Source organism: Portunus trituberculatus, chromosome 9 (genome assembly GCF_017591435.1).
Source record: "Portunus trituberculatus isolate SZX2019 chromosome 9, ASM1759143v1, whole genome shotgun sequence".
In the NCBI taxonomy this organism is placed as follows: Eukaryota; Metazoa; Arthropoda; class Malacostraca; order Decapoda; family Portunidae; genus Portunus; species Portunus trituberculatus.
Window position 1 is genome coordinate 6,107,501 of NC_059263.1, and position 12,500 is coordinate 6,120,000.

Below are 12,500 nucleotides of genomic sequence, written 5' to 3' on the forward strand. Positions count from 1 at the left end.
TGACGCGTGGGTGTCGATATCATCACATCGTCACCATCCTTCCATACCATTACTAATAGATCAACACACACACACAGAGAGAGAGAGAGAGAGAGAGAGAGAGAGAGAGAGAGAGAGAGAGAGAGAGAGAGAGAGAGAATTAACTATAACAGGTAGGTAGAATTAAACACAATTCCAATAATCAAGAATGTCCAACAAATTACACATCAAACACACCCAAAAATATAAGAAATGCAGACAAACATTACATTATGCTACATCATTATGCATGAAAATACTAACTGTTACTAAGGAAAAAAACATTATTAGTGTCTCCTGTTTATCTCCATTTACGGCGAAAAACGACTCATGAAATAAATCATACATCATCGCACATTATTCCTCAATTAGGTTAATTTGAAATCCTATAAACACTAAATAGGCATATTAATAACTTGATAAGTATCGTAAATATAACATACTTATCGTACATTGCTATTCACGTCTTGAGCAATTTGAAAATCCTCTAACCTTGAGGAAAGTCTTTGTGTGTGTCTCCCATGCGGTCATGCACAATATCATTGATCGCACGTATCACATTATGAATAATTTACATCAAAGCAAGCAAATTATTAAGTGCTTTATGTATTGTTACTGTCCTAATCACTTTATCTATTTGCACACATATAATATATCTAATCTAATCTCATACATGTGTCGATGTCCATCTTTCAGCGCTACGTAAAATAGCACAGATGTCACAATGTGATGGTCAGCAGTGCCCGGCTGAATCGCTATTTACAGTTACCATGGTGGCAACGACCGCCTACGACCTTGGAAACATCCTGGTATTTCCTACGAAACACTTCAGTCTTTTCGCTCTTTTGTCTCAGCGAGAAACATAGAACACTAATGTTAAGGCTATATGTACTCACCAACACCATACACCAATACCACGGCAGTGTCTCGTCTCAGCATTCAAGCAGCGACAGTGTAGCACGGGCTGCCCACTGATTGGAGAGAGAGAGAGAGAGAGAGAGAGAGAGAGAGAGAGAGAGAGACATACCTTAACACAATGCCATAAAGAATAAGAATGTAAAAATAATGAATAGTAACATATAAATGGTACATAAATAGAGAGTGGCATTGTTTGACATTTTAAAGTAATACTATAGGCACTGCAGCATGGGAACACATGCAACAAAGGTAACATACAAGCGATAGTACTAGAAGTAATAATACAAAAGAATAGTAAACTAACAACAAATATGCTAAATGAATCCTATTGAGGCATTACTGTCTCTCTTTTTCTCTCCTTTTAATTTAAAACTAAGACTGTTACAATCTGTCCAACAATAACTTCAATAAGCACACCACCTTCATAACTTTTTTCTTTCATTAATAACTTGAATATTTCCACATTCCATCTCTTTCCTATGAACCCAGCACAGCTACATTCTAATGGAAAACTCACCATCCTTGGACACCCCAGCACACACACACACACACACACATTATTCCACACCTAAATTGTGGGTAAATGAAACACATCAAGAAATTGAGCAGTTGTCTTTTATATTCAACAGTAAAAAAAGTTACACCATATACTTCCATAAATAATTCTTATATACATTTCTCAGGTATGTATGTACATTTGCATACCTTATTAGTAGAAGCAAGAGGCAGCCTGGCCAGCCTTTCCCCTGCCCTAATCCACCCCCACCCAGAGGTATATGCCGTACTGAGTTGACATTAATGCAGGTAATAGTAATCTCTTTGGTACATCAAGTTATTGCTAACTATTGTGAATTATGACCTGTAACTCCTATCATTGCCTCTCCTTCTCTTCCAATGAGTCAATAAGTACTGTGTTGCTGCAGACATGAGTAATATGAACTAGAGCAAGACTTGTCAACTGTGATGATGCTATGTGCAATATTTACTCTCCATTACAGTTTTCACATCTTTGAAATAATATGGGAAAAAAAAAAAAAAAAAGACAAATGTGTGGATAATTTTGAAACATGAGTTAGGAAAGCCTTGGCAAGATTGGTTGGGTGGTGGAAGAAGGCAGGACAGGGCTGGGTATCCTCTCTCTCACATACACACCAGGGATTATCAAACCTCATGTGTAGTAAGCTGGAGATGTGTGTGTGTGTGTGTGTGTGTGTGTGTGTGTGTGTGTGTGTGTGTGTGTGTGTGTGTGTGTGTGTGTGTGTGTGTGTGTGTGTGTGTGTGTGTGCAAATATGAGAAAGATGTGTTTAGTATTATATAGTAATTACAATAGTTTGTTAGATCCCTGATATGCATGTTCACTCACACACACTCACACACACACACAAACACACACACACACACACACTTAAGAGTCTGAAAGCTATTGATTTTATTGATTAATTTATTACTATTAGTAATAGGTATTTTTATTTTGTGTGTGTGTGTTTCACGTCCACACATACCATAGAAAAGTGTTAATATATGTGTTAATATATGACTATGTAAACATGAATATGCATTTGTACTCTTCAAAACTAAATAATAGCTATACACACACACACACACACACACACACACACACACACACACACACACACACACACACACACACACACACACACACACACACACACACACACACACACACACACACACACACACACACAGAAGAAGAAAAAAAGAAGAAAAAGAAGGCAGCAAAAGCTTCAGAAAATAGTGTAATACAAATGCACACAATAATAATAATAACAATAATAATAATAATAATAATAATAATAATAATAATAATAATAATAATAATAATAATATGTAGTAATAATAATGTGGTAATAGTATCAATTACAACAATAACAACAGAACAATAGTATTTCGCACATCCACTTCGAGATCAACTGTCTTTTTTGGGAGTAGTAATAATAGTAGTACTACTTATAATAATAAATCAATAAATAAATATGGGAAAAATCTTTTTATATGCCAGACTGGCATTCTCGTTCATAACAGCAATAATAATAATAATGGGTAGCAATGATAATGAAAACTTAGGGATCAGTTTCATCAGTAAATACTCAAAGTTCCAATGAGTAACAATAAATCCTACTTAAAAATAAAGACCATCATTACAAACACACACCTTACCAATGTCAAACACCAGCTTGTACGTCAACAGATTTGTCATTAAAAATATATGTAAACTGCACCAACAAATGCTATGAACAACACCAATAAATACAGCAAAGACACCAAGAATCCCCCCCAGTGGTGATTACTTCCAAAGTGGTGTTGGCAATGGACATGCAGATTGCATATGGTGGTGCCACACAACAGAATGGACTGGTGGCACTAACAACAGTTAAGTGGCACCACAGACTCCAGTAAGTGCCAGCATGAATACCAGTAACACCAACGAACCCTGTGACAGACGGCATTAAACATCATGCATAAAAGGCATAGTAGATTCCACAGCACGGTTCCCTAAAGAACACATGAACACACACATGATCTAAAATGGCATCAATAAAACATGAGAAAAGATAAATATATATGTATATACTATATATATGATAAACTTTGTAGTGCTGTCATTGCAAGCATCAAAATATTAGTTATACAGAACCGGTAATAGTGATGTGATAAAGGTTTGCATATACAATGCTGCACTGTCAACATGAATGTCCTGACAGGAATAAATTTCAGGGGGCACCATGTAATATTATCATAGATGGAGTCACCTCTTGTGAGGCTTCCCTAAGGCCTTCAAAGTCTCTGGATGCCCCTGAACAAAGGGCTCCCACCAAAGGTTTGCTGCACACAGGCCACATGTCCCTCATCACAGCCAAGAACAACTCAGGATGCCTTGGGCTGCTACAAGCCACACCAGGGGCCCAAGGATGTGTCTGGCTTAGACACCTGACAAGACACAGACACATGTACGGAGTGTAAGCACTTCAATCTCATAGTCACAGCGACACACAGCCTTGTGGTCAGTAATGCACCTCTCCTCACATGGTGATCATGACAGGCAGCCACTGACCTAACACAGCACAGTGACATAAGTGGTCCACAGAGGCAATGAATCAGGCTTGTCTTCTCCTCCTTTCTGTCCTCTACCTCAAGCCTCTGAGTAGTGAGTAGTGGCTGGACTTTTGTGATTTGGGTACAGGAAGGGGGATGATGAGTTTGGGATAAGGTCCTTATCATGAGTGTGTGTATATGAATGTGTGTCTACATTAATGTGTTTGTGTTTTTACAAACTAATTTACTTCTATATCTTGGCTGGTTTGACTTAAAAGATTAGATATGAGCACTGACAAGCACCTGCCTGACTGCTCAGTGACTTACCTTACACACTGCCTTGCCACCTTGGCTGCAGACACGTCAGCAAAACAGTCATTATAAAGGAAAAATGGACTCATTATATCACCCTAATAATCACACTTGCTAGATTAGCTGGCCAAGACTTAATCTCTAGCAGGGTGCTGCATGGCTGAGCACTGGCCGACTTAGAAATCATCCAGTAGCACGCGGAGTTGGTGAGCAGCATGGAGGTCCCGGGTGGCCACTGTACGGCGGTGGGTGAGAGGACAGTCCAGGGAGATGCACTCCACCTCCTGCAGGCAACACCCAACACACGCCTCACACACCTAAGAACACAAAGCAGTGACAGGAAAGTGGCATGCAATATATCATTAACCCCTAGTGTGTCACGACTGTATAAATGTAAATATGAACAAATGACATCTGACACAACTCACCTGCTGGATGTGGTCAACAGCCCTCTCATAGGTGCGGATCCTCTCCCCGAGCCGCACCACTGTCTCCTGGGGACTGGCCTTGCACCGTCCACACAGCCCTTGGCCTCCTACTGCCCCCTTTCCAGTTGGAGCCAAGGTGGTGGCTGCCCCGCATCCCACACAGGCCACAGGGGTGAAGTAGTGGGCGATGGAGGTGCTAGAGGAGGGGCCAGGCAGGGGAGTGATGGAGGTGAGGGTGGAGGGTCGAGGCAGTTCTGTGTACCTGTGTGGGTGATGATAGAGGTATGGTGAAGATGATGGTGAACTAAGGTGATTGCAATACCAACATGTATTTAAGACTGAATGAGCAACAGTTACAAGACTTAGCATGTGGGTGGCTAACCAAAATAACTGGTAACAGACAAGAAGACTCAATAGATAATACCACACAAATGCAGTACACCTTATATAAATACTCTATAAATTGGGCAATGGTGAAATTAAAGCAACATCTGATTAAAAAACAATTATGCATGGTGACTAATTGAGCTTAAACCACCTACATCCCCCTCACCAGGTGTTGACGTCCACCCCCAGCAGCGCCAGGCAGCGATGGAGGGGTGGCAGAATGGCTTGTGTGATGTAGTAAGTTGCATTAAGCCTTAGGGAAGCATCTGCCAGCACAGTGGAGGGACAACGGACCAGCTGGATGAGGGGGAGTCCAGGGGCACCATAAATAATGACGTAAGGCACTCTCTCCCCTGTCCTTGGTTCTTTTCTTGGGTCACGACGTGTCCACTGTCTGTCAACGGAGCAAAGCTGTGTGAGGTCTATGTGTGTGTGTGTACATGTCTACATCTGTGTCTATGTATGTGTGAGTGTGTGATGGTATTCTCTATGTAAATGGAATATGACCAAACAATAGAGTGTACTTTCACTCTAACAATGTTAGTGTGTGACAAAAGAAACATTAGAAATATTAGAGGAAGAAAGAATGCAAACCAAGACATACATACAAAATCAAATAACAAAAATAAAAAAACAAAGGCATTATTACAAGAAATTAGTCTGACAAAACCACAACACACAACAGAGCAAGATGCAAACACTAACCTGGCGAGGTGCAGGGCAGGGACGCAAGCACCTGGCTTGTAGCCCCGGGCACCCCGGTACTCCTTAGCAAAAGTCAGGTCTTGGAGAGAGACTCGTCCCTGCAGCACCTTGAGGAGTTGACGCTGCACATACTGCTTTACAAGAGACACATCCTTGCGTTCAAACAGCAAATGGAGGGACTTCTCCAAGACCTGTGTGATAATGTACAGATGAAAGTAAGAACATAACATAAGAAAATAAGGAAAGCTGCCAGAAGCCATCAGGAGTACATGTGGCAGCTCCTTTAGTGAAGCAAGAATGAAGAGATAGTGTGACAGGTGACAATGAAATGGTTAATAGAGAATATTTGCTACAGAACTGAGATCATGAAAACTGCAGGAAATGGGAGACAAGACACATACTTACAAAACAACCCCAAAAAATCTACAAAAATAAACTCAAAGGATAATAAAACCACATAAAAAAAAAAAGAAAAAAGAAATGACAAAAAAACAAAAATGACACAGAAATCAAAGGACATACAAAAGGATAAATTGTGATGACTGAAAAGGCGGTGATGACTAACTAACCTTAGCAACAGCAGGGCAACCATCTCTCCGCACCGTCTCAATGCCCTTTGCATCAAAGATTGGCTCCTCCTGGTCAGGGGCCTCGTACATGTAGCCTGCATAGCGCTTCTTGGTCTGTTGGGGCAGGCAAAGACAATGAAATGCAGAGATGAAGAGAGGGATGTGAAGAATCTTTGGCCTTTCTACCTATACACCAGGATAACATTCCTCAATATCTATGGCAGTCACCTACACACATATACACTCCTCTCATAATTATGCCCATATGGATTCACTGAAGTCACATCTGAGTTCCTAGCTTTCATTCTTTCTGGAACAAAATATTAACATCCCAAAAATGTTACTTCTTTCTGTCAGTCTCTCTCTCTCTCTCTCTCTTACCTGGAGGATGCAGGGCAGGTACACCTTTTCAAATTTGAGTTTAACAGGTTTAGGGTACATCTTGGTGACAGTGGCAGCAATCTCCTGTCCGATGGTGAAGGCCTGGCTGCGGCTCCTCCCTGGCAGGTGCACAAAGAGTGAGTCGGTGTCTCCGTACACTACCTGAGCTGCCCAGGTGGGGTGGGAGTTGACGAGCTGGATGGAACGCTCCAGGATTTCACGACCTTTGCTCACTACGCTGTCCCCAACCTGGATAACAAAGTGAGAGAATAGAGATAATGGAAAAGAAATACAAGAAATAAATGTGAATCTCAATTAATGAAAGTGTTATATGCAAATTCTCAAATAATTATCATCATTCTTATTAAAAAAAACTTGACCCATGCTAGTCCCTCCCCCTTCCTCACCTCAGTACAAGGCATGCGTCCAGAGAAGTTGGCGCTGGTGTAGCCGTAGGTGACATTTGCTATGAGCTTGAGGCCGAGTTGGCGAGAGTGCAGGACGCGTCGGAGCGAAGCATTGTCTTCACTACACTTCTTGAGGGATGCCTTCACCTGCAACAGGAAGAGACAGGTGATTAGTTCATATCTGCCATCCCACCAACAGGATTGCATGGCCCTGCACACTAAGATGGTTACAAATGTGGAAATAGAAAGTGATGATTAGGAACAAGCAGGGATGGAAAAAGAAGCAGCAATTAGAATGGAGAATGAGAGGTGTTGAAAGACAAACAAATATGAAAGGATAGAAGAAGAAGTAGGATGTGAAAAAAAAAAAAAAAAAAAAACTTATAGAAAGAGAAAACAATAAAAAGGGAAGATGAAAGAAAAATAGACAATGTAAAAATATAAGATAATACATAAAAAAAAATAGAATTAAAGACAAAAAAATAGAGGGTGGGAGACAATATTAGAGGCAGCAATGGAGAGAAAAAAAAAAGGTATAATGCTAAAAAAAAATAATAAAAAAAAAAAAAAAAAAACATACCACTTATATCTAACCACCAACAAACAAATCCTAACCAATTCAAAACATTCTCACCAGCAGACCCTCACTCCTTGACTTTTTCCCAACATCTGACCTCCTTAACCTCCACCCCAACCTTTCCACATCCTGCACCCTGACCTGCTTTACCTACCATGAGCCTTGTGTTGAGTATTTCCTCCAGCATGATAGGCAGCACCCCACGCCTCACTCGTGACGGCAGGAACGCGACACCACAGGGCGAAATGCTCATCTGAGTGAAGGTGGAGAGTGTTAAAGGACCAGATAGAGAGTGAATGGGACAAGATGGACATGCAGAAGAGAGGTACTGGAGAGAGGAGTGAATGAAAGGGTATGGATAAGGAGTGAATTGGAATGAGTAGAGTCAAAGAAAAGTGAATAGGGAGTTTGGAAGGAGAGAAGACAGGAATTGAATGAAATGGGATGCATTGGCGATGTTTTAAGGAATGTAGACTGAAACCAGGGACTAAAGATGGAAGATAGGGAAAAGTGTAAGGTAAGGGGGGGTGAGGGAGAGATGGATGGGTTAGAGCACATTTCTTCAAAGAACAGATTTGGATACAAAACAATCTGGTGGAACTGAAGTAGAAACTGAAGAGAAAATGGGAAAAGAAAAAGAAAATGGAATATAGCAAACAATAGAAGATATCTGAATTGAAGAAAAGAAATAAAAGGTAAAAGTTATGGGAAGTTGAACAAAGGAAAGGGATCTGTTTATCAATCTGGTTGTCTATTGGCCTCTGATTCTCTCTCTCTCTCTCTCTCACCTCATCCACTAACTCCAAAAGGCTTTTAGGATCGGATGGCAGGCGGAGGTGTGAGGTGCCAAAGGTGTAGGGGACCTCTGGTGGGCTGTGGAGCAGGTGGATGCGGCCAAGGCAGGTGGAATAGCAGTAATTGTAGGCGATCATGACAGACGGGTAGAGGCTCTGGAAGTCCAGCACCACCACTGGCTCCGTGTAGAATCTGGAAAGTGATTGGTTATATATTGCCAAAATCATTCAATATTTCTCTTCTTTTCATGCATTTCTTATATCAGGTTGGCATTTTCCCTGCTGATACAAATAAGTCAATGCACAGACACACACACGTACATACCTTGACAGGGGCTCCATAGTGAGGGCAATCCACTCTGGTGCTTTCATGGCTGCCCTCTGGTGAATGCTAGGGGAGAGGGCCACCATGTTCCTCCCCCGGGACAGCCTCAGCATCATGGACTCCACCCGGAACTGTGGAGGAGACGAGTGTGACAGGAAGGTGAGGAGGATGTGGATGGAGTGGAGGATGAAGAGAGAGGCAGGGATGAATACTGCTCTAACATTCTGTGAGTTTGAACTGTGACTAAAAAGATGAAATGAGTGAACCAAGAATTACCTTTGTGCTCTTGTTCCTGCAATGCCAAGACAGAACAGCTTGCCTACAATATGTATGAATGAATTAACTACAAGGCTTTAGAAAGGTTATCAATATTCTCAAAGCAAAATAAAAATAGGCTGTCAACTGATTGAGCATCTTTCTTGCTTCTACATGCAGAATATCAATACACTTAACCCTCGGCTATCGCGCCCAATTGGGGCCAAAATAGCCGCGCTATAGCCGAAAACGCGATAGCCGAATTGATCTTGGCAGGAAGGCAGTTTTGGCCAATGAGTGCTCAGATATCCCATGACGTCATGGCTGGGCGCGCGATAGCAGGCATCTGAGGTCGCGGTAATGAAATTTTAGCAGCTTTTCATGGGTGCGTGATAGCAATAAAACGCGATAGCGAAAGTCGTGATAGCTGAGGGTTGACTGTACTAAAGCTGAGACACATACCTGGGAGCCCCTGGACAGAACATCATAGAATTGGATTCCAAAGAGACGAGCCAGTTCGGCGGTGCGAGGAACCAGGTCCAGGTTGTGAAGGAGGTCGAAGGTGAGGCGGCAGCGAGTCAGATAGTGGCCGAGGGCACGCCAGCGGGTGGTGTCGCTGAGCCACCACGTCTTCAGCTGGTCACATGAGAAGGTTGGGATACGGGTGTGCAGAACGTGGTAGGCCACACTCTCCAGGGTGTAGCTCTGAAGTGCCACCTGATGAAACACCAGAGATAGATGGAAAAGAGACATCAGCAATATGTCACTTTATTGCCCAAAATTCAGTCAAACCTAACCTTGCTGTGTTTACAGTACAATATTTCTGAGTCTCACCTCCGCTCGCATCAACCTCCACACATTGAGCACCACTCGGCCCGCCAGGTGGATCTGTGAGGTGTGGTCGGCCCCGTACTCATCTTCTTCCTCCAGGTGGTGGCTTGCCCTGGTTCCCTCCGGCACTCGAGAGAGGCGTGCCACTATTTCTGCCCCAAGTGCCAAACCCCGCTCCAGCAGGTATCCCCAGGAGCCTTGCTGCACCTGATGTACACAGGGAATGTACAAAGTTAGCCTGGAAACTTATGCACATGCACACATACACAGATACACAAACACAAACAACACAAATGACATTTACATACACAAATTTATTTCCAGATATCATAATGTCCTTAAAAAATAGAGCAAAAGGAAAGACAGTCCACTTATCAACCACATTGCAAAGTTACACAAACTGAAGCACACAATAAAAGAAGCACAGAGGGAAGTGACATACCATCTTGTATCTGAGTATGGAAACCTACCTCATATCCCACCAGCATGTCCGGGTCCCAGGTGGTGACGAGGCGAACCACTTCCTCCAGCAGGTCTGACTCAGAGTCTACGTGGAGCACCGCCAGGTCAGTGAGTCCCGTGCAGGTCACCAGGTCGCAGCCTCCACTGCTCACCACGACTGCACCTGGAATGAATGAGTAAATGAGTTAGTAATGTGTGCACTGAGGAAGTGGAACTCTGTGTGCTTTGGGGTCTGAGGTGTCTCCAAGCACACAGGTTCAAATCCTGTCCATGGTCTGAGTGTAGGTTGGGCTTCCTCACTCCTCACTTAGGGCAAGTTTCCTAGTGGGTGGGCTTTTAGATAGGAGGTACTCCAAAAAGTACCCCTTTTAGTCCATAAATTCCTATAAAAAGCCTACATGGAAAAAAAAAAAAAAAAGAGGAAGTGGAGTTTGGAGTGTCAATGTCTGAGTGAGAGTGAGTATGATGTAAACGGAAAATTTCCTTGTATCCACACAAATGTACACACCGGTGGTCATGAGCAAACACACCTTTCAAGTCCCGGGGGCTGGGATGCTCTGGGGGGAGGTCCTGAGTGATGGAGAATACCAGGGCAGAGATGGGGTCAAACTGAGGGTCAGGCAGCAGGTGGGGTCTTGTGGCAACATGGCACTCAAGGCACATCAGGGTCAGGAACTCATGCTGAGGGAGGATTAGTGGGGAGAGGAAGGGTTAGATCAAGTCAGACAAGGGTTCAGGAATAAGTGATCTCAATTAATGTGTAACAGGTTGACACTCAGGCACTCAGGTATTGGTGAATCTCAATTTATGAAAATTCAACTTACAAATTTCAAGTTATAAAGTAAAAAAACTCTCATTCATCAATTCTCACACTTACAAATCAAAACTGCATAAAAAGTTATCACAAAACTAATGAATTCTCCATAAAATATAAAATTACAAATCTATGGTTTCCCTAAATCTCATAAACCATTTGTGAATCATGTAGATCACACTCATATCTATAGACATGAACTTGCAAGCTTCTATCAGCATGCACACACAGCCTTCCCCATACCCACACATTCACACCTCGCCTCCACATCATTCCAGCTGCTCTTTGTAACTAACAGGCAACTAACACAAGCCAAGATGACAACCCAAGAACTTTCACTATCACTTGCTTTTCTGAGCTTGCCTATTAAACTCTCTTCAAAAATAAAAATTCCTTAGTCTTGAGTGGTTTCTGTCTTCATCTTTTCACCTTTAACAAAACCCATTGATTATTGTCTTCCATTAAGTTACTCAGCATCATATTTTCATCTCAATATTCTCACAACTATTCAAACAAAAAAAAAAACACACACACACACACACACACACACACATAAAAAAAAAAAAAAAAAAAAAACATATACAGAGGAATGCTTTACTGTGCTATACTAGTGACTCATGGCTGGAAATGTATGGAAAATGCTCTCAACTTCTTATAAGGGATGCTATGGTGAAGTACTTTTGTGAGCCAGAGTATGTACAAAGCAACAGAGTGTGAGTATCATCAAAGGTGAGGTGCATGTGTATTGTGTATAACTCCTTGGGTCTCAGTGTAATCTGTGGCAATAAATCAAATAAAAAAAGATGTCCTGTACTTGTGACGTGCATGTGATTCTAAAGTGACACATATTACAACAGCGAACATGGGAATTATTTACATATCGAAGCCTTGGTACCCTAAAGCAAAGCAGTAACAGCTTGTGTGTGTTTAGGGTCAGGACTAATGAAGGAGACTGGTGGTGGCTTCAGTTCTGTAAAGCATAAATGTCCAATGTTAAATGAGGGTTTAATTCAAGACCTGTCGGCAGCTTGGCAAAATTTGAAATGTGTGATGCTTTGTCAATCCAACTGTATCAACTTCAAGTGTTGAGGATTTGAGGTAAGATTATTTTGTTTTTGTCTCTGTTTATCTTGATCAATCCAATTTGCTTTGATTTCTCTACTAGTGTGTGTGTGTGTAATTCACCACGGTTGCCTTCTGGTCACCCAGCCAGTCTTCCCCATTATGGAGCGAGCTCAGAGCACATAGACCGATCTTTGGGT

General features: G+C 42.1%; 2 protein-coding genes across 7 annotated transcripts in view; both read right to left on the bottom strand.

Annotated features, from left to right (window-relative positions):
* LOC123501256 (cell death protein 3-like) overlaps nt 1-1,020 on the bottom strand; it is a 15,982-nt gene extending 14,962 nt beyond the window's left edge. The window contains exon 1 of one of the 2 annotated variants that reach the window (XM_045249993.1): nt 915-1,020. The gene's annotated coding sequence lies outside the window, so the exon portion shown is untranslated. The remainder of the gene's footprint in view (nt 1-914) is intronic. The other variant, XM_045249997.1, reaches the window with a different exon arrangement.
* A 513-nt stretch (nt 1,021-1,533) lies between these two features.
* LOC123501583 overlaps nt 1,534-12,500 on the bottom strand; it is a 59,819-nt gene continuing 48,852 nt past the window's right edge. For 3 of the 5 annotated variants that reach the window (XM_045250505.1, XM_045250507.1, XM_045250508.1), the window contains 14 exons: nt 10,955-11,105; nt 10,433-10,587; nt 9,966-10,169; nt 9,594-9,848; nt 8,877-9,007; nt 8,546-8,744; nt 7,912-8,010; nt 7,181-7,327; nt 6,774-7,022; nt 6,393-6,506; nt 5,824-6,014; nt 5,285-5,512; nt 4,732-4,993; nt 1,534-4,620 (listed from right to left, as the gene is read on the bottom strand). In XM_045250505.1, coding sequence (XP_045106440.1) covers nt 4,480-4,620; nt 4,732-4,993; nt 5,285-5,512; nt 5,824-6,014; nt 6,393-6,506; nt 6,774-7,022; nt 7,181-7,327; nt 7,912-8,010; nt 8,546-8,744; nt 8,877-9,007; nt 9,594-9,848; nt 9,966-10,169; nt 10,433-10,587; nt 10,955-11,105 — 2,526 coding nt within the window. In that variant the 3' untranslated portion in view covers nt 1,534-4,479. Of the gene's footprint in view, nt 4,621-4,731; nt 4,994-5,284; nt 5,513-5,823; nt 6,015-6,392; nt 6,507-6,773; nt 7,023-7,180; nt 7,328-7,911; nt 8,011-8,545; nt 8,745-8,876; nt 9,008-9,593; nt 9,849-9,965; nt 10,170-10,432; nt 10,588-10,954; nt 11,106-12,500 lie in introns of those variants that run through there. The other 2 variants (XM_045250509.1, XM_045250510.1) reach the window with 2 other exon arrangements.